This window comes from Habropoda laboriosa, unplaced genomic scaffold (assembly GCF_001263275.1).
Source record: "Habropoda laboriosa isolate 0110345459 unplaced genomic scaffold, ASM126327v1 scaffold243, whole genome shotgun sequence".
In the NCBI taxonomy this organism is placed as follows: Eukaryota; Metazoa; Arthropoda; class Insecta; order Hymenoptera; family Apidae; genus Habropoda; species Habropoda laboriosa.
In genome coordinates this window covers 796,630-822,738 of record NW_017100433.1, presented here as the reverse complement: position 1 = coordinate 822,738, position 26,109 = coordinate 796,630, and the positions used below count along the sequence as shown (strand labels likewise).

The window sequence follows — 26,109 nt, the reverse complement described above, 5'->3', positions numbered from 1 at the left end:
AATAATTTGGACAAAGTTTCAAAATCAAATTCGAATTAAACGATGTGTATTGAAGGCAATGTTAATATTTATATTAATAACGATGGCAAAAAGAAAATTCTAAAATACGACGATTCAATTGAAAAGAAATTATTAGAACTTTTCGATAAATTACATTCGTTATTATCGCTAATTAACCTATTCAAGTGGAAATTTACTCGATCAGCAATGTGTTCAAGGTACAGAACAGTTCACAAGAGGATTTCTCCTCTTTTACCACAAGTTTCCATTGTTTCAAGCGTGACAGTCTTTACTTTCTCCATAATGCAAACATAAGTTTCCTCACCCAATCAGGGTAGAGTTGTACAAAGGTATTCGATCGTAAAAAAACGACAGAGTTGGCCAACCTGAATGCATATAATTATAAATAAACGTATGATTGGCAAGGTTAATAAATAAGTAACTTGTTAGTTTCGACGACATGCGAGTTCAGCGAATTCAAGGGAAAGAAATTTTCATGGACGGAACTTACCCGATTCCGAATCGAAATCCGGAAGGCCACCAGGTGTGCTAGCTTCTTCGTAGCACATAATGTTGTTCGAGTCGCTGATTGGCCATGCGTGTTGAATGAAATCGCTATCGGTCGAGATCATCAAGATAAAGAGTAAAATAGCACAGAGGAAACAAAGTACCAGTCTCTTCTTCATTTTTTTTCCCCGTATGTTTTTTCTTCCAATGATCTTGCCAAGCCTTCTGCTGTTTCGGCAGTTTCAAGCGTTCGCCACTGCGTCCGTTCAGACTTCAGCGTATAGTCGGTGGAAGAGATACAGCGAGCTCATGTAATTGGTCGTTTCGCGAGGTTTCTGACAGCGGAATCGACAGAAATGTATTTCGCGTGAATGTTTAGTTGAAAAGGATAGCTGAATGAACGGAGAATGCTAGAGAAAGAACGACAGAGAGACGTGAATGATAAAAGAGAACGAGGCGAATGAAAGAATAAAATAGGGTGAATGAGACGCGCCCGGGTCATTGTGAGTCAGAGAGTCGACGAGCGAGTATCAGAGAGCGAGAATTGTAAATTATCGAGAGTTCTTGTATAGAGACCATTGTTGTAGAATTATCGAGTATAGTGATAGTTCTTTTGTTACGTAAACTGTTACTGTTATTAATAATCGGGTACTACCTGTCTAGAATGAAACATTCCGTCAGGTTACATAAGAACCGTCAGTCAGTTCATTCGAATTCTTCTAACGATCTTCGTTTTCATCGCTTCAATTTTTATTACTTTATTTTATTGCTTTCTTCCAACTGTTTACTTCGTCCCTGCATCAGTGGCATGTTCTAAAAATTCGGGTGGCTAATTGATCTGTGTACTTACGTTGGTCACTGTATATATAGCTTTACAACACGTCAAGTACAGAAAGAATCTTGAAATGTTGAAAATATCAATTGGCATTTTTCGTTTGCCCGATAGTACATGAAATCGATCTAACATGGATAAATAAATTTTAGGTTTAATAAATAACATTTGTAAATAAATACATTAATTAACGACGTATCGAAGAAACGAGCGCCCTATGTTTGCAGTCGGGATTTAAACTGACCCGGGCGCCGCCATTCGAGTAGAAGCAATAAGAACACGTGGTGAAATTTGAGACGATATTTCTAATCATTCGAATACAGTTGATAGACTGTCGAGATACAGTGTTTCCAGCAATTGCATTCTATGTAGTCTAGAATTTATGGACTGTACTTTTCATCTTTTAAGCATTTCGACTGCTACGTAAATCGAATTGTGCGTATTGAACTGATTAAAATGCACATACAAAATGCCACGTTATGTTTCACGTTCTCTCCATCATCGTACAGTGTGTAGAAAAAGTTACGATCGTGGCTTTAGGGGATGAATCTACACCTCTTAATCGGTGGACATTTGTAACAATGAAAATTAACGTTTCTTTTTAAAGTTTTAAACAGTTTTCGAGATAAATTTTTGCCACGGTTTGATTGTGTAGAGATGTACGTATAGATTGGGACCTACGACCGCATAGGATCTAGCCGCGTAGCAGACGCTCGGTGTAATGGTGTGCGTGCCCTGCGCAAACGGCGGTTAAAGGAACAACGAGGTTTAAAGGACACAAAGAATGCACCGACTCGAACGCAGGACCGAACCGAGCGAAATCTGCTACTCGTCTAGATTCTACGTAGGCCCTAGTCTCTACGTGTATGTAACTCTACACAATCAAATTGTGGTAAAAGTTTATCAACGTCTATCTCGAAAACTGTTCGTTTGCGGCATATGACTTCTGTCAAACTTTTTCTCTTCTTGTCGAGCAGAATAACGTTGATGTAAAAAAAAAATTTAACATTAATTTTCATTGTTATAAATAATATTACGGCAAGTTTTTTTTACAAATGTCCACCGATCCAGAGGTGTAGATACGTCCCCTAAAGCCACGATCGTGACTTTTTTTACACAGTGTACAACTATTAACTTCGTCTGCAATCAGATGTCTTCCGGAACTTGACACAGTTCACGTGAATTTTCCGGTGAATGTGTAAAAAATGCGTGCATAAAGTGGAATCATTGCTAAATTATTCACTATACGTAGTACGACGAGAAGTGTGAAGAAATTTAAGCGTAACATAGAATTTATACTTATGTCACTGTGGGAGCTGTCAATATCTGCCCGTTTCAATTCGTATCATAGGCTTGATAAGTCGTACAGAAATTGCATTATACACGAATGCCTTAGTACACACAACTATCACCACAGTCTACATATCTGCACAGCCCTTTTTCTAGGTCACTATCACGTTACCGACGGGTCACTCTGGGACACTATCAGTGGACGTAAGACTTCTGTCTACGAAGACGGGTTTGTATATTCCAACCATTATATCCCGGACAATCAATCCCTTTGTAGGTTCGATCGATATTTCCATAGTTGCGTGTATCACCACGGTGTTCACCGGTGATATCGATCGATTTCACACTATGCATTTCCAACCGACACTTTTCCTTCCTTCTTCCCTCGTGATTTCACGAAGAGGTAACGATCCAATGTCCATTAATGTTCCGGTGATTCCGAACGAACGTGTGGAGCTTTAAACTGCAGTCATTTCCACACGAAAAATTGCTTAGAATTTTCAAGTAGTAATGTTGTGTTGTAAACGGTTGGAATGGTTTTTCCATAATTCCGGGGTAACCGTTTTCCCGGCGAAGTCAATAACTGTGTATACTTCTGTGCCTGCAGCGTTGCTTCTATAAACTATAGTTCATACACGATCGAACAAGGTGCACATGCGCATGCGTACTAAACGTAGATTGCGCGATATGCAATTTTTCCTCATTCGTCGGATTCATCGTTTGCACATTTATATACGTGTAACTGAAAAATGACAAATCTGTTCAAACTTTATTGTACGATCAAGTATGTTTCTTGTTTACTTTGGCTTTGAATTTGTAACGTTGAATGATATACCTAATATGGGAGGGGTTCAACGCGAATTGAAGAAAAATCTTGGTTTTAACAGATAGGTGTTTCTTTACCTCTGATAAACAGCAAGGAATATTTCATACTTAAATCTAGAGGTTAACTTGGTGAAAAAATGTGAGAGTTTAGTTTATACGAAAATCAATATTTCATATGGGGATATCTTTTATCAATTGTTGTCTTTACATTATGAAAGGTAGGAGATTATATCTATCTAACAATACAAATTTTCCATATTGGTTTATAAAGAGTAATATCATATACGTATAGCCGTTTATTCAAATCACGAAAAATATTGATCTAACTGTAATTATAAATATTGTTCGAAGCATTAAAATTTCAAAAAGTTACGTACAAAAATAATACCATTGTTGGGAGACAGTCCAGTTTGTGTTCTGTTACTTCTGTTATCTTTACAATTTCCGCTTAGCTACAACACGCAATCTTTTCAAACCTCAGTGCCATTCTAAACCAATTGACAGCATAATTACATTCTTACGTGAAATATTACATTAATATTGTCTAGCAAAGCAAACGTAAAGTCTCTGACGTCACAGCCTAGTCAGATGAAGGCAAAATAGGCTGATCAGGTCATCCCCATTACTCTTGGGTCTTCCACTGCTGGTGCTTGAGGGGAAGTTGCGTTGTAGGTAAATGGTATAGACAAACGAATTTCAGTCAGCTGTCGATAATGTAGCACGTTGATAAAAGAACGAAAAATTAAAAATTATTTGGTCGCCTTGTCCTCTTACCTACGTTGGCGCGTAAGACATATTTAATAGTGCAGACGTTAATTTCTAAGCGACTCATACACAATAAATTGTTATTGTAAAGGGAACCTCAGGAAATGTATGAATATTTTTTAACAATTAGAAAACTGAAATGTAAATATTTTTTTGCTATTCCTGAATAATAAAAGTAGATTTCGGCGCATTAAAAAATTGCTTAAGATGTTAAAAAATTTCTGGCTGCAATGAAAAATAGCTTGCCACCACAGACCGACAGCCACTTTCTACAGCCAATAAAAGCCATCAAACAGCCACTATTTAATGTTAAAGTTTTGAAAAATTTAACAAAATCAGACGAAATGTCATCACTTTAACCGTAATATTTCGGTTTTGCTTTCTTAATGCTAATTTCGTAGAAAATTATCTGAATATCCATATCATTTTTGGATAGTTCAGTACTATGCGTCTAAGTTGGTAAAATCAAGATCATTGTTATCGTTTATCGAGAAAGTAAGTGTATACACTACATACCGTCTGTGACACTGCCATTATCCGTGCGTCGATAAAAAGAAAAAAGAAATGAAACCGCCGCGAAGTAAATGGCGCTATTAGTTCACGACAGATCTACGACATTGAGGAGGGCGCTTAGATCGTTTAGGCTGCGAGCAGTCAGTACACAGTGAAAATGGCGCCGCTCGAGTGAAGGTGGGTGATTCTGTGCGTGCGTGTGTCCGGAAAGTGCGAGTTTTCGGAAATGTGGCAGGATCTGGACGGTCTGGGGGGTGCGGGAGTAAATTCTGGTGCTCACCAGGTCGACCAGTTCGGCACAACGGGTAAGAAAATTCACGATAATCGTAATATATCTGTCTGGAGAAGCAGCAACCTGGCAAAACTCTAGGTTTCCCTGTCAGAGCGCACGCGCTCCTTCTCCTTTTCCATTGTATACATCTCGTAAACAACACGAAATTTCCTTTCTCTCGATAAAATCTATATGATCCCTTGAACCTGTATTCTCGTCTCGTACTTACTAGTTTCTTTGATAAAACTCATGCGATTTGAAAAATCTTTCAATCGTTCATCCCCCATCTGTCAACAAAAATGCAGCTTCGCGTAGCATCAGTGAAAGAGGAAGACACAGTAAAAGAGATTAACCAGTCGAGCGAGAGATTTACAGGAATTCACGGCTTCTACAGAAACAGCTTTTATCCATCGTTAGTTATAGTATCGTATGATATTTGAAGGAAGTACAATATCGTCCGAAGCACTCCAATCTACCGATTATCTTTTCTGTTTACATTCTCGCATCTTGAAATGAAATATGTCGTGAATCAGGCAGTTACGCAAAAGCGCCGTATCGCTTGTTACACCTTGATTTCAATCTCTTCAGAAATATAATAATACTGATATTTTTACACCGCCGTTGATACCGCTGTCAACGCGAATCACAGTGGAATCAAGATCTACGAGTTTTGTTCTAACGTTGGCATTTTCACGATGTTCCTCGTATAACGGTAGTGCAATTTAAATGTATCGAGCCCTTGACGATTCGTAGAGCGCGTCTATCGACCCCGTTACGCGTTCCTCGTGCCTTCAACGAAGCAACAGTTTCTAATTGTTCCGTTCGGGCACGTAACCTAGCCTAATCCGAGCGGCGACTTTCCGTTCGTCGCGCGAGAGAGGAAGAGGTTAGCGTACCCGTTCGAATTACATAACCTCACACGGAGGTCGAGCCTCGATGGATCATACGGTACCCTCGCGACGTAGCGCAGGTGGCAGAACGCATTATGAATGGCGTATATGTATGTGAAACCCGCCACCACGATTTCCTCTTTCATTTCTCTCTCCCCACTGTTGACGCATTTTTATGTTTACGTTTGCTTGGGGAATGGGCAAATTATACGGCACGGGGCATTCTATTATTCGATCCGACACTCGCTCACCCTCTTATCATCGGTACGATCGCGTTCTTGTGAATCAACCTTATTATAATGCGCTCTTTCTTACGGGATTTCCTTGGAAACCGAATTATTTCAGGAATTTTACGTTTCTTGCACAAATACCATTTCATTGTTTTATATTCTTTTCTTCCCTTTGAGATACAATAGAAGCAGATTTATGTTTTGTTGATTTATAAACAAGCTTGTGAGCGCGTGCCTTAATATACGATGCGAGAAGCGTAGCATAGAGTCGGTGGTGTTTTAAAGGTTAACGCTTTGACTCTGGTGGTAGTATTCTTGCCACAGCGTTTAAATTGCTCGAGCGTCGTCAATGGTAATACTATTTAAGCAATTATACAAGGTGTCCCGTAATTCGCGATACAAACGAAAACGAAGGGAATCCGTGTTTAAAAAATAAACCGAAAAGACGGAAGAATATCATCCGAGAAACTAATCTCAATGTGCATTTCATTTTATTTCACCAAATTCAACGAATTAAAGCCACTTTTTCGTGGTACACCCTATATCGTTCCTCGTAAACGTTCACGATCGGTATCTCTGCTCTTGTTACTCTTTCCTTTTTTAAGAACGATCGATGCGATGGAAAATCCACGTGTATAATTAGAGCGCGAATTGCATGGATAAAATTCTCTAAGAATACAACGAATAATGTCAACAGAATAAATAACTCGCTACCCTCGTTATGTGTACCTAGTATGTATGTACGTATATTCGAAGAAAAACTGACAAATGTGCGAAACATGTTGACTGGTGGAAATAAAAGGAGGATAACGGTACGCGTGATTTCACGTTAATGTGTTCCATCGTGGTTTGCAGAAAGCGGTTCAAGGTGTTTATAATAAAAGCTGCTTGTTCACCACTTATTCCCCTTCGAAGTCTAATCCTATTTGCGTTTATTCAGTGCGTGTACCGCGACCCCAGCCTTAATTCGAAAGACCTATTTTTAGATCTGTCGTTAAATTGCTCCTAATGAGGCCCCTTCCACAGCTCGTGCGACAGAGAGGATGTTCTATTGTGCCTGAATGCTGCTCCAACCGATACCGGTTATCGTTCAATCAAGTTCACGATCAATTATTAATCGTTCGCGTCTGCTTGTTTAATTGATCCACGATTCAGCCTCTGTGTCTGTTTTCTGTGCATCGACAGATCGCTGAATGTCGTGCATGTAAGCCATTCATATCTGGCTATCGTTTTAATTAGCATAAATTAAGAGTACGATTTTTCTTGCTTTGTTCTCCTTGCTATTATTTTATCGAACGATTCAAGGCTAAATTACTTGCTTCGGTCAGCTTGATTCTACTGTAACTGTAGCTTCTAACGACTTCCAGGAAATTCCTAATCACCTGTATACCTATTTTTCCTCGAAATCATCGGTGTCTTATTATTTTTACCTTTCTTTAACGACAAACGCGACACAACTTGGAATTAATCTAATCAGAAAATCTCCACTGCCCTATGGACTGCGTTCAATTTGCTAAATTCACTCGTAGACAATAAGATTTATGTTATCCATAGTGGAAAGTTAATATTCTCCGAGTTGCGTCGCTCTCCTTCCAAACAGAAAACGTTTCACCAGACAAGCAATTAGTCACGTAACGCCGAGTGCACGTAATAAGATTGCTCTCTTGTGTTGTGCAGAATTGACGCCCGAACACCAGAAGATTCTAATAGACATCAGGCGAAAGAAGACGGAGCTGCTGCTCGAAATACAAGTGAGTCAATTGTCCTTATTTCGTTCGCCTGCCAGTTCACGACCCTGTTCCGCCGCGAATCATCGTCACGGAAAGGAATTCGCCGCGTTTTCTAGCCGATATCTCCTCGCCTTATCAAACGTAGTAATTGACTGATGCATAGAAATCTACGTCGTTCTATACTTTGTTTGCTTCGCAAGCAACGTGTCTTATCGTACCTAACCTAATTCGCGCGATCTTTGCCGGTCTTTGCCAATGGTAGATTAGGCTATTTAAAATGTTTTCAATATGAGAGAGTCGATTAATCAGGGGAAATACTTCAAGTCGTCCACGTTTGTTTTGTGAAACGACTTTTTTGTGAACTCTCGGTTTAATATATTTCCGAGTGAAAATAGAAAATGTCGAAACGATAATATGAGCCACTCAGAAGCGAAAATGATTATTTTTATTAGGATTATGACTTTTCCTTGGCTCGTATATTATTTTATTCCTCGATTACTGTCGTTCGGCGAACAACGAAAGGTTCGAATCGTCGTTCAATCATTTCCATCGTCAGAGGGTTAATAAAGTGGGGAAACGAGGATTGAGGTACTGTAATACGTTGGAACAGGTTGGAAAGATCACACGTTCGGTACAGTACTCTCGTTACATTTATTATAGTTATGTATTTCGACGGAAGTTACGGTGCCGTTATCACGAACAATAAACGTGGCCGAGCTAGAGCAACGATCCAGTTTCTCCCGCCGGCGTTCTTATCGTCGAATAAGCATGGAATGATCTCACTCGTCAAGTTTCGTCTAACAGAGAGTGAGTCATCAGCGAAGAGAGCGTGTTGCGTTTCGAACGATTTCTTCAGGCCAATATAATCGCGATAAGGGCGGTCGAATGGAAAACAGCCATCGAACACTTTTCCTTTATCGTTCCTCTCTGTATATACATATATACCTGAGCAGGTGCCTACCAGGCCTTTTACCTTCCTGCATCGTCAGCTGTTTTCCGATCCCTGGGAATTTTCGAAAGGTGGATGGTGTGGTGGTGTCGTGCTACAAGGGCTGAATAGATCGTCTACCTTTTCTCTTTTCTACTTTTCAGAGGATCGCCGGTGAATAGAGGAACGGGAAAAGTTAAGGTGCAGGTAGTAGAGTAAAAGTTGAAACGATCGTTTGGAAGCTTGTGTAAATAGTGCATTTAACACGTTCAGAACGCCACTGAAATTCACGAAACGCTCGTTACTGCCCGGCGTTCCTTTTCACCGGATGCTTCGATTGTGTAGTCGTTTATTGTCGTTCATTTTTTAGTTCCTAATTTTTTCACTTGTTAAATATTCGTGTATTATTGTAGAATATTGTAAAATAATGGGGTGATCTACCGGTGGGTCACGTCGGAAAATAAGAATATCACCGGGTGACCCATGGTGGGTCACGCTGTCTATTTCAATCTTTTTTGTCATCCATGTTGGAATGGCTCGTGCGTGGGTCACGCCGACAAATAGCATCACTCGATGACCCACGGTGGGTCACGCTGTCTATTCGATCTTTTTTGTCATCCATGTTGGAGTGGGTCATGCGTGGGTCACGTCGACAAATAGTATCTTCGATGACCCACGGTGGGTCACGCTGTCTATTCGATCTTTTTTGTCATCCATGTTGGAGTGGGTCATGCGTGGGTCACGTCGACAAATGGTATCTTCGATGACCCACGGTGGGTCACGTTGGTAAACAAGAGTTCAACACAGAAGAGTTCATCACAGAATTCTGAACGTGTTAACATTTGTAAGCGAAGTGGAGGTATACTTGGGGGAAAAAATGGAAAATTAGTTTTTTTCTAAATAATATATTTACAAGGTATTATAAACTGCGAAGAAGATTCAATACCGAAGAAGTTGAACATTAAAATGCAATTGCAACTGTTCTAAATTGAAGAAATTTAAATTGGTCGTTGAAAGAGAATTTTCTTCCATTTGGGCAAACGTTCCCCGTCGAATACAATCGTTTCCTACCATAAACGTTCCTCCAACGATAGAGGCAATTTGGAGGGGCCAGTGGACGCGTATCGAGCATCGTTTCAGAGTGGTTGGTCGTGTCTCTGCGTGTCTATTTTAACGTTCGTTTTGTTCCCTGCCGTGCATTGTGCGTTTCTCCTTTTAAAACCACGCACAACCTGCCGTACTCTCATTGTGATCCTCCGAGGCAGATAGAGGTTCCAAGGAAGCGGGAGTCTCGTTCCGCAGACGAGTCTCTCGGGCTGAAGACTGGTCAGGTGCTTTTTTTATCCCCTCTCCCCTGAATCCATCTATGGAAAGAGGATCTCGGAATCGAGCTTAGACCGCTCCGATAGCGTCGCTGTGAACCGTCTCCTTAGCTTCGCCAAGGTAAATCCCTCGATCCAGTTCTTCCTCTCTCGATCAAACGAATCTTCGATTCTTTCTCCAATTCTTATTTCTTCGTACTTCACGAAGAATTTTTTCAAGATACTTCTGGTATAGAAGAATTTTTCACGGTTGAAATATTGGTTGGAAAAGCCTGAGTTTTGTTGGTAGGAATTTCCAGATTTATATCCATCCCACGTGTTTTCGCTGTAAAAACTTTGTTGCATTGCAAACGAGCTGGCTTTCCTGGAAGCTTTAAAATCTGTATAAGATATGAGTTGCCAGATCTATTTCCGGTTGCAGTTTAAAAAACCAGGGAATACGTTCCGTTTTCTTGCTGCGTCACATATCTGCATCTTACGCCGTCAGAAAAATATTCTTTCTTCTTTTTTTTCTGTTTATTTTCGTCGATTCGTTCGCGACAAGAATACATTTCTGTTAAATATTGACATGTTAAATATCGCGACTCGACTTTTACTTGACTATCGACGAATTGAATTCAGTGGCATTGTGAAAGGGTTGACAAGTCCTTTTAATTCATCTTCGACGGGGATTTTTCCTGGATATTACGCAGATTGAAATCCGAGAGGTAAAATGGACACGAGATATTTATTTCATCTTTACCAGTGGAAGTTGCCGTCGGGTGAAAAATGAATCTGTGGGTGGGGATTGCGTAAGGACAATAGGCTGGATACTGACAATGGAGCTTTTAGAAACGGGGGGTACTAAATAAAAGTCCAATGTAGTACGGCGAACATGAATTAAAACTACTTCGCCGAGATAAATTATATTTACATAACACAAAAGCGGTGAGATGGCGAGCCAACGGAGGGGAATTGTACTTTCAAGTGCAATCAGGGAAATTCAAAATGTGCACCGTTACATATGTTTCATTGCAGAAATGTTTTCATTTCATGAAATCGGCTAAATATTATTCCAAAATATTAAAAAATTGTCCTAAAAGAAGTATCAGGAGGATTAAAACAACAAAATTGTTACAAAAAAAAATATTAACTTTATTTCGGTACATTAGTACAGTTAATCTGTTTTCAGTGCTCTGAAAACGACGAATTCCAAAATTGTACGAAAGTTGGTACCGTTAAAGGCCGCTGTGGCGCGATACAATCGTAATGTCACACACATTAATGGCCGGAAATTCGTAGGGAATAAAAAGCTCGAGAGGTATCCGCTCGTTTACAGCAGCAGTTACTTAATGCAGAGTGAAACAGAATCGGTGGTGCAGATTATTCCTCGCGTTTTCCTCGTTCTGCTCTGTTGCCTCTACTTCTGTCCTCTTCTATCGGTAACAATAGAGGTTTTTACGCGTTTCCTTGCACTTATCGCCAGGCAAACCGTTATTTCTCAAGGGAGGAAGACGTATAACAGCGAGGAAATTGAGTAGACGACGCGACGGAGTGCTTTGTCAGAGAAACTCATTACGAAGGGAAACGTCTTCTTCCTCCGTCTTTGCCAGAGACGTGAAACGGACATACAGGAATGGCAGCGAGAAGTAGCTTCGAAGTGGCGCTCGAAGGGTCGTGCTAGAAAATTAGTAACATTCAATTAGTAATTATGATTCTCATCGTAGCGACTGCAGCCTCGACAGATGGCGGTGCACGTCAGTTCCTCCAACCTGAATTATCTGTTATAACGAAGAATGAGCTCATATTTTATTATGCGAAATGTCCACTGTGAACTGAAACAGTTGATGAGCAGTTAAGACAGTTATTTCGTAGCAGTTTAGTAGATTCAAATTTGAAATTTAATAGTTAGTTGCAGTGTATAATTTGAAACTTTTATGGAGTTTCATAAAAGTGGAAAATTGGATAAATGGATTTTACAGAGTTGTTATAGGCAGTAAAGGGAAGCTTGTTAGCAGATATTTTATATGAAATTACGGAATGGTAAATGGGGTTTCTAGAACTCTACTTTACCGACGGTTTTGAGTTCGATACGGTGACACGTGAGGGCGGTGTGTGTATAATTCTACGATAAGGTTGTAAATAAGGTAGAACTATTTTTTTGTATTTCTCTTGAAAGATAAATCTCCGTTCGTGACATTGACTGACTTTGTATATAGTTTATCAAGTTCGCCCGTCCACCCAGAGCACGAGACCGTCTTATCGTTGAACCAAACGTATAATTATTTATCGTTTTTATTCTGTAATTACTATGTATTGCCAGTGGAATATTCCTTTCAGATAAAAAATCTAATGCGTTCTACATTCTAAATCAGTGCTTTAACGATACGTGACAAATATTTTGATTCACGTACACGAGCATATATAGTTTATTTGTGAATACCTATTTATTTGCCAACTGGATGTAAAGTTCGTAACCTTCAACATCGAGCCTCAAACATTTCACAATGATTTTTCCATAATTTATCATTCGTCACTGCCATGTACCAGTTTATTAGAAAGCAAACTTTTATTAATTTGAAACGCACGACCAGATACATTGGTATGTAGTTGCACAAAGAGCTTTCATGGGGGCGACACGAATGATTTTCTTTTTTTATCCGGGGGTTTTGTGCGTCAGTGAGCATCGGGTGAGTTTTATGGTTGAACTGCCCTGACCAAATGAGCAGTTATTTACCTCGGTATTTCTACGTTTTCAATCTATCTTCGACGCTTGGCGTGCGTGCATATCTGCCCTCAAAACTTCCAGGATGTCGTCTTTACGATAAGACGCTTCTGTGATAATTGATAGAGTTCCACTTATTCTTACGTTTCGAGTATTTAGAATCTTTATAAAACGGTAAACGTTAAGTCTTTTAATACATTTAGTAAACAAATGCTTGTAAACGTAGCGTGACAATCGCGCGATTGTCGCGCCATTTTATTACATAGACGAACGTATGAAATTTCTTTGAAATTGAGGTTAGCGATATTACGCATTATTTTGTTGTTAATAGTATTCAACAGAAATGCATTTTAAAGTTCTTTAACTCGTAGGTTAACGTATTAACAATGTTTTCGCGAACGAGTAATTGATTATTAATGAATTTTTTAATGTTAGCGAGGTCGAACAGCGACAAGGTTATTGACGTATGTACATATATCGTCTAGTTTTTGTTAGCTGTTAAAGAACGTTCAACAAATATTTACGAAATACGACTGTGTACTTATTTCATAAACGAAGCAAACATTGTTGTTCTAAAAACTCGCGGTTATCTGTTATAATGATACTAACAGGAAATTGAAATTGACGCGTACGGTACTTGAAATTGGGCGAAACTATCCTATCGCACATAATTGCGTATCGGAAATGAAATGTTTAGTAATCTAGAAATCTGGACATTTCGATTATTCATACACTTAGTTTCAAAGTATGTACTCCTCGGTAATTCAATCTTCAGGAGAAAAAAAACTAAGGGACTACCGATAAAGAAAAGTACATCTGGCAATATTCCGTAAACGAACTGAAAAGACCTTCCTAATGAAAATTAAACGAACGACCATGAGAAAAAAGCTCTTACAGATTCAATCAGCCCTATCATTGACAGTTCGTAGGTTTCATCTTCTACTTAACGTGATTAAATCTAAATCAAGGCATCGTTCATTCCTGATACACTCGTAGGGGCTCTGTTGTAACCGCAACAACAAGGTTGCAGCTATCAACAAACAGTCTGTACGAAAGTGTCGTGTATCGCGTAACATTCTTTTTCCAGTTCGAATTACCGAAATCAGAGTACAATGTACGGTTGAAAATCGATACGGTGGCCACTTTTCGTTGTACAATTACCCCACTCGCGACGGTCATATATTTCACGTATGGTCATTTTATTTGCGTTCGGTGAATCGTTAAAACCGTGTGTTGCGATCGTGAGAACCGTGTGAATGCGATCGTGGCGACGCGACGGTTAGTGGAGAAAAGGGGGAGTTGATCGGTCGGTAATGTAGCGAGGTGAATTTCCACGGTGGTTCACGCGCTCGTCGGTCATCTTAAATGGATTTACTCGATTTAGCGATCTGTCGTCTGATCCACGTGGGTCCTGACCCTCGACATCCATGACGTCAAGCTTTCGTCGTGGCTGCGGACGAGGATGGTTCGGCGGCTGGTGGTGTTCGTGCCCCGTTATCTGGCTCTGTCGCGGCAAACGAGCTCGAAAGGTGAATTTCGCTCTCTGATAAGCTTGTTTGTACGGTTTCGCGATGCTCGTTGTATGCGTGTGCGCGTGTGTGTGGTTTCTCGATACATACTGACTGTCCGCGTTTTTTTGCGTTACACTACTGTTTCTGTGATTTTATTTGAGGTTGAAGTTGATACTAATCGTGAGGGAAAGTTTTTGATCTTTTTCAGTCTAATTCTGGTTACTAACTTTAACGTATTTCATTAATATTGTCGTTGAGTGGAATTGAAATTAGTCTGAAATTAATCGGCCGCCAAAATCTCTCTTACTAAATTTTTTATTCACTCGGTGAGGGGGCGACGATCTCTCTATTGGTGACTTTTCAGTGGAAAATTCATCCGTGATCCAACTAAAGTTTCACTTACAACGAGAGAAATACCTGGTAAAGATAAAAAAGAAAAGAAAAAATAGAACGCAGTATTTGAGTATTGCGAAAGTGTAGATACATAAGGGTCAATTAAGAACGATCACATCGGGGGAATTGAAGTGATCTGGAAACGAGGCAAACTAGCAAATAAACGGTAAATATTTGCCTAACTGTAAGGTCGTTCTCAGGGCTGCTTATTGCTCTAGCGATGGAAATAGAATCGTTCCTCGTGATTCCTGCGCAACGGAGAATGGTGAAAGTCTCGTGGAATCGTGTCGATAATTACCATGACGTCACAGCCTATCATCTGATCCGTCTTCAGAAATATTTCAATTATCCGTAGAGTCGTGTGTACTTCTTTCTTCATTCGTAATAACCAATCTTCTTTACCCCTTTTTTTTCTGTTTTACCGTCCATTCACTATATTCAAATGATCGGAACAGAGGAGAAACGAGGGGCTTCACTTGGAAAATAACCAACTACCCGTTCACAAGTCTCTCGTGTTTGTTTCGAAATCATGTTAGTAGACCTGTTGATTCCGACGTTCTTCGTTTGCTCGATTCGCGATACAAACGTAGAAAGTTCAATTCACACGCGACTCGGTCACGGAAAATATGAAAAGCGAGCATTGAGAATCGGGTCAGTGGGCTTCGGAGGTGGTGACTCCCGCGCGATTTTATTACTCACGCAACAGATAAAAAAAAAGAAGAAAAAAATCAACTATCTTCTTCCTTCATCTCTCTCTCTCTCTCTCTCTCTCGTCTTCGATTCTTCCCGTTTTCTCCGCATGAACGCACCCGTTGCAGTTTCCAAAACTTTCCCTCGACGTCGACCGCTCCCTTCGAAAGTACATGCCGACTCTCGATTTTCCTCCTAAGCAACCGTGAAATGCAACGTATACCTTTTCGTTCGAATTTCACACTTTTATATGTCGCAGCTATTCTAATTTCTGGAATATTAATCGCACGATCAGTATTCCGGTGTGATTTTGGAACTATTAATGAAAACAATTTCGACCGCCCAGCTCGTTGATTTTAATATCTGAGCAATTAACCCGGAGGCAAACGGGGAATGTTAAAATTTCGCCTTGAGATCAAAATTATTTTTATTTTTAACCCATTGCGGTCCTATGTCGAGTCGGACTCGACGTAAGAATTTTTCCCTTCAGATATCGTACAACGGTAAATGATAAATTATCGACGATAATAAACTTAGTATTTTACAACTAATATTACGCTACAATATTGAAATAAAGGGAAACTACATGCCCGAGAGTGACCAAATGAGTGCGGACTAACTGGACTATTTAGACCGCAAAGGGTTAAACTTCGATTTTTTAGTTTTAAATTTCATTATTTTCTTCTTTTTTTTTATGCAGAATAGTTTGATCGAATTTTGTTACCGACCGCGTGTTTTATCTAGCGAGTAACTGATTCGGTCGGATAACGCGTGTCGAAAAGAGTGATTTCGCAAGGGTTTATTTTGTTTCGGCGAAATGGAGCAAACGATAGGATCGTTGCACCCGAATTGCCGTATGCAAATCTGTCCTAGTGCCTCCTTTATCGTTTACTTGCTTGTTCGAGGTGTAGTTACTTAGAAAGCTACTAATTACGGGCAATTGTATCGTTTCCATTAAGAGTTGATTCACGGGTAACTGCGAGGCTTGCTCGGTTCACTGTTATGCAACGCTATTCCACGATTTATCGCACTCGATATTACCTTCCTCCTCTATTTTACAGAAATCGGTAAATTAATTCGCCACGTCATTCGTGCTATTCGACGATATGGTTACGTAACAGGTAGTATATAGAGGGTGAACACATTGTAAATTGTTCGCTGTTATCTTAGACACGAACCCGAGGAGTTCTTTGCTGATTGTGAGAATTGGCGCGATAACGTTAGGTAGGAGGAATAACGTTACCGTTCTACGCAAGAATATCGTTAGGATCGAATGTGATCGCAATCAGACACGGTTATTTTTACCTGTGCATTGAATAGCTTGACGATGACGCCGATATGATTACTTCGGAGAAGCAGCATTACGCGACGAATAGAAAGAAATTGTTGAATACGAAGATCCTTGGAAGGAGTAGCAGTTCATCCAAACAATGAAAATGAAGTGAACGTAATGATGTTTATAAAAAAAATTTTTTTCTCAAGTGTCTCCATATTTCCTTGAAATTTATACATAAGGAAAATATGTCTATTTCAACGAATGCAACGAATGTCTCGTTGCATGTTGAAAAAATAAGTAAATAACTTTCCCGTTTATTTATAACGCTGTAGCTTATATTTTTACTGTAAAATAGAAAGTATAGCGCGATAAGGAAAGTGAAAGAAAATTGCACTTTTTGGAGGAATAGTTATGTACGTGTAAGACAGGCGTGAGTGTTAAGGGGTTAATACGACGACGAGAGAGAGAAAAAATAAATAAATTGCTGTATGACAGTGACGAACGCCTATGGAGGAAGCTGACGTATCAATCCAATAACCGGTGGATCTGCTTCGTGGTAATGTTAATAGACAACGTGAGTCATCGTTTCTCATTTCTCAACCAATGTTGTGTTATCAACCGCTGCCTTTCTACTCGCACAATCGGGCAAATAACGTTGAATCGATGTGGAAAATCCAGCAGATTCGTAGGTGAACGTCGAAACTGTGCGAGGATTGTGGTCGAATACTCGTATATAACAGCGGGCGTAAATCGTTCCCCGCCATATGGCATCCCCTGGGACTGAAAGGGCGAAATTCATTACACTTGCGTTGCTGTTTTCACCGGACGACAACACGAACGACGCGCCACGTCGCGTCGCGTCGCGTCGCGTCGTGTGTATCGTGTTTTTGTGGAATTATTCGAACGAAGCTTGTGCGTTAATGGATCATTAGCGTTGGTAACGTGTACGTGTGGCGGAATAATTTTATCGGGAAAGTGGATTCTTTCGTCTTGTTGCTCTTTGGTATCTAGACGCGTTTCCACAGTTTCAACGTAACTGGGAAGCTTGCCAGCGGAATGGTAATCGCTTCTACCATTCGATCCCACCCCCTTTTTGCATGTCCTTTTATTTTCCTAGAAGCGTGTTTCACTCGCAGGGTTTTTGTTCGCAGTCGCGTCTATTATTGTTTCGTTGTTGAGACTGTTCGTGTGGTTGACGGGTGAAAAACGTGCATCGAGAGTTCAGCCAGGTTGGAAATATGTATTCCTGGTTTTATTTAAATTCAAAGTTAGTGTACGTGGTTTACAGAGTTTTTATTTTCTTGGAAATTTCATTCGCTATATTGATACTTATCTCGGGATACATCGTACGTTCTTGTTATTCCATTGTCCGTGCCACTGGAAGCACTATGTCGTTGAAAACCAGCCAGTATACAGGCCAGGCAAACAAACTTCCCCTATTCGACGTATTTTCTTACCCTCGAACAGTTATACGTACCGATGCAACCTAAAAAAAAAAAAAACAAAAATATTCAAAGACGAATTCTGTCTGAGTGTGTCTACAGTGTCAGGAGCAAAACAAATCGGGGCAACTTTCGTGAAGGGCATGCGCGCGCATCTGCGTAACCGTCACGCGATAAACGCGTGTACGCCCGGTCAATCGTCCCGTTCGCGATGCAGCTGTAGCAGGTGCAACGACGACGCGAGTTCGATTCGCACGTTTAACCTTTGAAACACTCTGTGTGGCCATCCAGTAATAACAAGCGTTCTTTGATAAGAATAAGAGATACACGTATCTACCGAATATAATAGACATATATTACGGGGAAATTGTAGATCGTAGACAGAGATTTTTGTTTGCTCAGCGGATATATGCGTCCACAGGCCGTATCGTTCCGAGCGGATACGTGCACCCATGGGCTAAGTGCAATTTTTTTCGAGCCACACATCCGCCTGCGGATCCTACGAAAGAGATATCCTCGAAAATGTGAAGAATTGCGTGCTCCCTACACCGTGACGCGGAGAGGATGTACTATACACATCCGTAATCTGTTTCTCGTTCGATTTTTCGTCGCCAGAGTGGGGCGGGGGAATCGTCAGCCGATAAAGAAGAGAGCAAACAAAGTCGAGTAACGTTTCTTCCGTTCGCTTCTAGTCGTGAATCACTCGGAAGGAATTCGATTCTTTTACAAACTACGTACGTGATTTCGTAGTCGTTGTATCGGCCAACGATCCTCCGCTACACTTCTCTCCCTCTTCTCGTTTCGTTCGCGATATTTATCGACAGTTTAAAAGCGGAAACCAGAATTAGAAAAGTGTGACATCGTTATTTACGAATGAAACAAGCATTGGAGGAACGGTGAAATACGCGACGTCCACGGCTCGTTTATATTGTAATTTCGTTGGTAGCACTGTCGTCGTTAGTTTTATTCGATCGACGCGCTCGATTTCCCGCGTAATTTCGCTGATACATTTCGTGATTAATCGACCAACTATTTTAACTAGTGAAAAAGTAGGAAATTGAACGATATCAGGCGTATGTACGTTTTTGCTGTTCTTTGTTTACTGCGATGGTTAATCGTATCTGATAATTTACGCAGCACTCGCGAATTACTATTCGACCCTTGAACCAATGGGGTCGAGGAAACGATAAGCCGTGTTAGAAAAGTGACTGCGTTATTTAATTTGACATTTGTTAATCTGTTTTTTAATGCGCCCGATATGGTTCAGTAGACGTGTGACGTCATATTCGATAATACTGAACAGAAAGAAGTACGTTCGCGAATGTCGTATTCTTCGCGGGAATAATTGCATTATTAATCGATCGATGAGTAGTCCGCCATTGAAGTTCCTTAGCATATCTTTTCCGAACTTAGTAACAAAAATATCAGCAGTAGAATTTTTATTTTTCTAACGATAAAAAAAAACTATTAATCTCCTATAAGACTGTGATCATTCAATTAAGACGCCATTTCGGTCCACTGAACGCTAGTCACTTTAAATAGAATCGTCTGTTCGCGCTGAAGCGAGTAGCACCGTACGCGAAATAGCGCAGTCGCCCTAAGTAACGCGAAAGTTGGATGAAATAACTTCTCGAAGAGGCCAGCCAGGCGAGCATAGATAAAACGACGAGACCAGGTTGAACCGTGGCCTGTCAACGCCCTTAGCGACACTCGAGCGCCGCCAATTGATAAGCAGTCGGTGAAATTTCATCCTTATTCTCGGAACCAGCATTCTTTTCACGATCCTCCGCAAGTATGCGCGCTTTCGAGTGGCCACTTGCCCCTACCAATGTGTTGCCTGGGTTCAATTCGTGGATGCACAATCTCTATTTTTAACCAATTATCGTATATATTCGGGAGGACATCTGGAGAATACAGTTTTTAAACAGTGTACCTAGGGAATTCTCTTCGAATATTACTCCTAGTTTTTTTTCGGTTGTATAAACTGATTGCAACTAAGTCTTTGAGCACTTTGAACGCATATGTATAGTCTGTGGAAGAAATATAGCGAGGTCGTGAGATCGGTTCAGGCGTCAGAGTTTACAGAATCTTGAGAATCATTATCAATCGATGCCCCTACTTAACCCTCGCCCGGCGGTGCCCGGGTCAGTTCGGACCCGAGTACGCTGTGATCGAGCCCTATTATATAATTGACACGCGATCCAAGTCATTTGTTTATGTTAGAGCGATTAGAAATCGAACGTGCCTCTAAAAGACACGTAAAAGACACAATATTTATTAAGGGTCTGAACGGATCCAAGCACCGGCTCCCGTTTAGTCAGTCGAACCATCCTCCTTTCAAGGATCAATGCTTTTTATATTTCTTTCACCGACTATACGTTCGACGAGACTATATTTCGCCTATTTTACCTAATTTAACACGATCAAGATCAAAGTAGTAGTTTATTTCACATATATTGCGCTGATAGTAATGATCAAGTTAACTTAAACCGGAAGCATCGTTGGGGAAAATATGGCTCGTCAGAGGGAAAAAATATTTGCCCTCCTTGAAATATTGATCTTTCGAAAAGCACCGTTCTCGGTTTTATACCGCGTATTAATTAAGCGTATCGCGCGTGCAACGGACTTTTGAAATAAAATTACTGCAATTGCTTTTTCGAAAGTCTGGCAAGCCCGAGTGTAGCCGGAGAGGAATTGCACGGGTCAATTTAGAGCTTTCGGTACTTTTCGAATCGTACGTTGGCCGTAAAGAGTCGCGGGTAGCAGTAGGATTGGTTTGACCTCGCTACGAGAGCCGACGTGAACGCGCGCGATACGACGGTGTACAGGCTGATCCTTGCAACTGGGGCGGCTCGTACTTCATTTTCGCGATGAGATAAAAACACGGCGGTAAAAAAATGGATGAAAAAGTGGCGCGCAGGTTGATTCAGAAAAATTCAACTCGCTCGCCGTTTTATTTCATCAGCAGGTGCAGCACCGTTGCAAGATGCAACCGCGTATGCGTTTTATTTGCAACCTGCAATCGTTTGCGTTATGTACACCGTTCAGGCGTGGTGTAATATTTAATTGAACCGCTATCGACGTGAAAGTTATCGAGCAATTAAAAATATGGACAATTTGCGAGGAAACGTGTACGTACATCGAAATGAATTGGTACTCGCGTATCTTACCGAATACCTATCTCGTGGAAGATATCAAAGTTTTTAGGGTCAGTGTATTCTGCTGACTAGATCATTCATACAAAAAGTACTTAATATTGTTGAACTGCCACTTGTGAAGAAGAGATTACGAAACGATAAGATCGATTGTTTTGTATGCTATTATTCCCTGGGCATCTTTATTTAGAAGAAAGATATAAGGCCGTCGTCCCAGTTGCAAGAATCAGCCTGTATTCGCAGACGCGTGGCTGAGTTCACGGCACGTCCACCGCGAGGCGCCAGCGCGTTTCCAGCGCAACCGTTTACTCGCACTCATGAGTCGCACGTCGGCCGCTGTGCGGGGCGGATCGTTCTTTAGTTCCTCGTCAGGATCTTGACCAACTGACGCGATCTTCGTGCGTACTCCGTGTTAAATTCCCCGTTCCTTTTATCACAATATTCTCGACTTTATCAGAGAATCAAACGTTAGTCGAAAGTTGAACGATTGTGTGAAAGTGGTTTGAAAACACCGGGGTAGTTCAAAGTTACGAAATATATTTACTCTCGTGTGACTGTTGTTGTTACCAGAGTTCTATTAAAAGTTTATCAGTGGCTGAATGAAACATTAAGTTTATCCAGAGATTTTTTATCAGACAAATTGTTTCCTCGTCGATGTTAATACGAGTCGATCGAAAGAATCGAAAATTTTCAAAATAAGAATTCTCAGTGCGTCTAACCTATCACGTGCTGTGTGTTTGACACGCGTCAGTGAAATATCGATCGAGGGGTTTGATTGCTGGACAATTCGTTGAAAGAAGAAATCGCCATCGATGGTTAGAGGTCGTTGAACCCGTGAGATCTTTGATCTCGAGTGTGGACAGTCTTCTAAAACTTGATCGCCTTTAACCCTCGCGATAGTAATCGCGCGCGTCAATGTCACCCTCGCGGCTGAACAGCTACGGTTTCGCGTGCAGTAGTGCATGGTGCACGAAAGTGTGGTTAGGTTGTTCCTGAAAGTATCACAGGAGCCGGGGCGAAGTGAAGGGAGCTGTGCGTAGCGAGAAATTCCATTGGCCCGTGGAGTTTGGCGAGTTGGACTCGTCGACAAGCATGATTTTCACCGGGAGGTCGGTGGACGCGCTCGACGAGGTCCACGGCGGCAACGTGCAGGCGGATAACCGTCGGGACGTGAGCGCGGTCGCCATAGCCGCAGGATGGTTCTCCAGTCTGCGCAGACCCGGCAAAAGGAATAAGAAGGGCTACCAAAAGCAGGCCAAGAGCGCATGGGACCTTAGCACATTATCCACGGTTAGTTGAACGTGTTCTGTCTGGCTGCACCTACTTCCACCGAAACGATTGTTCCACGGACTTCAATCCCGTACCTCCGATATCGGTCTTCTGTCGATGTTTTACGATTTAGGTCTTCTATTTCGAATTATTTGTCTTTCCGTGTTGTTTTCTTAGGCGAACAGTTGTATATTTCTGGAACGCGATTGAGGTTACGAAAGATCGATTTATCGAATCGTGTGGAATCTGTTCGAAATTAGTTACGGTATTTATTAAGCATCCTTTAATATATATTTCTTTATTCAGAATTCGTCTAAACAAACAATAAATAGATGCGACTTAAAAGACCGATATTTGAGGCGACGCGTTTTCGAAAGCCGAGATTTGTTTTTCGCGCCAATTATTAGTCGTTGAAAACATGCCTCCATTTTTGAACCATAAATACCCGCTTCTTTAGTAGTTGCATATCGGTGGGCACGATATTGTGAAACTCGATACGTCTACCGACCTCAGTTGAATCGTAGTCGGTCTGAGATGTCAACATCGTTTCTTCCTAACCGTCTTCCATGTTTATTTATCTTGTTCAACATCGAACAGCTCTGTCAAGCTTGAACGTCGACAATAAGAGAAAATATCTTTATGTAAGTGAGATGTAAGTTGTCGAAAACATCGAAAGTGGTTACCTGATGTCGAATCCATTTGAATAAACACTCGCGGTTGCGTTTAACACACGGCAAACCACATTGTGAGGTTATGAATTCGCTGCAGCTTCAGGCGGATAGGGAAACCAACGGGAAACCTCTATTGGCCGAGATCGATCTGGACTATCGGTAATTGAAAAGCAGCCAAAAGGCGCCTTGCAAATAAATCGCGGACGGTATTAGGAGCAGGGAAACGGTGTAAAATAAGAGTACGGTGGCGCTCTGAAGTTGGCCGACTGGCCAAATTTATTTCTAGGTAGTTCACACCGATTCGGTATGCTGCCTCGGAACTTGTTTTCGTTTCCGTGAGAATAAATTTAATTAAATTCCATTCGACTAGCAGGCAGTGTAGTTTTTAGGATATTTAAAAAAAGGGCCAAAGTATAAATAATAATTTTATCGATATACATGTTTTCGTTTGAAATGCAGAGCTGTCGAATTCTACAGTTTGTGTTCGTTTTTCTTGCAAATGCTTCACTATATTGTATATATCGGTGGGTGAAACAAATGGATTTATGTAGAACGACTGAAATACATAAATTCTGGTAAAAGAGTTTTATTTTTCAGAATATGTGTTCTGTTTTATCGAGGTCGGTAGGTGAAATCACGTGACGTAGAAAATTATCGTGTTCTGAATCAACGTCGTTACTTTTAAAAAGGCAAAGGTTTTCCACGTGCAAATATACCGAAGCAAATGAGGGAATTGTGATTTGTTAATTGTGCGTCTGTATTGAATGCAAATACTGATAACGATTATAGAAGCAGCATTCATCATTGAACGTGCATATGATTCGAATTGACCGCGTTAAATTTTATATCTCTCCACTAGAACTGTTTGATGACCGATGCTAGATAGGCGCCACGTAAATAAAGCTCATTTACAATGGAAGAAGTAGACCGTTGGTGTACCTTACAAGTTAAACAACCGACACAATAATACTCAAGATTCTATTACACGTTTAACCGTTCTTCTTTCTAGACGTGTATACGTTACAAAAATCTTTACTATTTTCTTAATATTTTAAGAATTATTTTTTTTAAATCCTACGTTTCACTCATGTGGTCTACACTTTCTTCAACTTCTCAATATCGATACTCTACTTTTCAGTGTATTTTAATACAGTTAGACTTATTTCCTCTACTCAGTGAAGGTTTTCATGAATGAACCAAGACGACACGAGTGAAATAAAAATGGCGGGCATCTCTCGCATTCCTACCTGAAAATATCATTCGTCAACGTCATATCTGACGTCACGAATCGTTGATCGCACAAACGAACGGAGTCAGGGTAACTTATTTATAGGAAGTATCAGGGTTACAAATGGAGCTTACGCGAAATAGGTGTCGATTTGAATGCAGTTTACGTTGATCAGTCGGCTAACCTAACCTATACAAACCACCCAATTACCCGGCCAATTATAATTATCCTCGATTTTTCACTCGTGATACCGGCAATTTTTTTCGTCCAAACGGTGGTCAGAAAAACCACGCGCTATTCCCGCATGTAATTATGAACTCGCGGAACCGTGTGGTCCAATTACGTAAGTCCTTAACGAAGGCAACACGCCCGGATAGTCGTCGATAAAACGTGGTAACAGTACGATACGTCTATTTGTCAATGTAAACTTCGCAATTCGATCGAACGTACAAACTTCTTCTACTTATAAATAACCATAAAAAAAAAAATCGAAACATTTTTATCCTGTCTCCGATATAATATCTTCCACTGATCATAACACGATAAAAGCTCACACGATCGTGCCATGGTATATCACGATGGTCTAGTGCTATCAATTTTTACGGTCGCGTTGAATCGCGTGTTCGCGGATCACGCGTCCAAGAAATCCGGCGACCTTGTCGGTACTGTGCCGCAGTGGATTCCACGCGTAACGTGCGCGCGCTTCTCAGAAAGCCTCTTCCACATCCCAAAAGAGATGTATACATATACCTTGGTAAACGAGCGATACAAGACCGTGACAACGGGGGTTCTATCTTGCGTAGCTTGCTTATCAAGAATTTATATCGATCTGAATCACCTTCAATGAAATCCGTACCATCGCCAACCCTGTGTATATATATGTACATACCTATGTACAGGGCAAACTTTTGTATTTGTCATTGGCCTGGGAAAGGAAAAGTTTATATCGAAGTTTGCACACCTATTTCGGTTACACTGTGTAGATAAGTACATACCTATATATGTTTTCTATAGAATAGTGTAGGAACCGAAGAAACAATTGATGGGGACTCAACGGGAATCGACACCGGCGACCTCCGGCTGGCAAGCCGAGACACTGCACACTACGCCACTAACGCCCTCTATATTTTTCCTCGTCGATTCCCTATTTGGGTATGGAGGCCCCGATTCTACGATAGTATTGTCGAATATCTGGCGACAAGGGAATTAATTGAAAGCTTTTGACGCGTATCGAAAGACGAGGTAAACCTCCCGGTTCTTCTATTGTCACACAGTTTATGGATTTATCGAATGCACCGTTGCACGTGGAAATTACGTAACTCACGCGACGGTACGCTTAATAATATTAGTGATTGAGCGTGCCGGTGGTCATATTTTTAGGTTAATAGGGTCGCACAGTGGTGGCGGCGGAAGAACGTGATTCGTAGGGAACAGGTAACATCGACGTTCGTTTGCAAAGGAAACAGAGTAATGTTTCCACCTCCTTGGCTCTTTTTTTTTCATTTTATTTCTTTTTATTTTCAATTTTGTACTTTCCGTGTCGGTTGGCGGGTTGTCGCGCGCGGATCGATAAAACTGTCGCATTTATCCGTTCTGTGCGTGATGTTGAAGCATCGAGCCCTCATAAATCGTTCGACGCGACGGGCAAAAGTGTGTCGATCGGTTTC

At 40.9% G+C, this 26,109-nt stretch overlaps 2 protein-coding genes across 4 annotated transcripts in view; one reads left to right on the top strand and one right to left on the bottom strand.

Annotated features, from left to right (window-relative positions):
• LOC108575782 (lactosylceramide 4-alpha-galactosyltransferase-like) overlaps positions 1-705 on the bottom strand; it is a 3,184-nt gene extending 2,479 nt beyond the window's left edge. The window contains exon 1 of the mRNA XM_017938675.1: positions 512-705. Within this exon, the coding sequence (XP_017794164.1) occupies positions 512-686 (175 nt within the window). The 5' untranslated portion in view covers positions 687-705. The remainder of the gene's footprint in view (positions 1-511) is intronic.
• A 4,191-nt stretch (positions 706-4,896) lies between these two features.
• Positions 4,897-26,109, top strand: part of LOC108575820 (cytohesin-1) — a 62,141-nt gene continuing 40,928 nt past the window's right edge. Inside the window, exons 1-2 of one of the 3 annotated variants that reach the window (XM_017938725.1) lie at positions 4,897-5,037; positions 7,801-7,874. In XM_017938725.1, the coding sequence (XP_017794214.1) occupies positions 4,959-5,037; positions 7,801-7,874 (153 nt within the window). In that variant the 5' untranslated portion in view covers positions 4,897-4,958. Of the gene's footprint in view, positions 5,038-7,800; positions 7,875-22,101; positions 22,565-24,140; positions 24,144-26,109 lie in introns of those variants that run through there. The other 2 variants (XM_017938724.1, XM_017938723.1) reach the window with 2 other exon arrangements.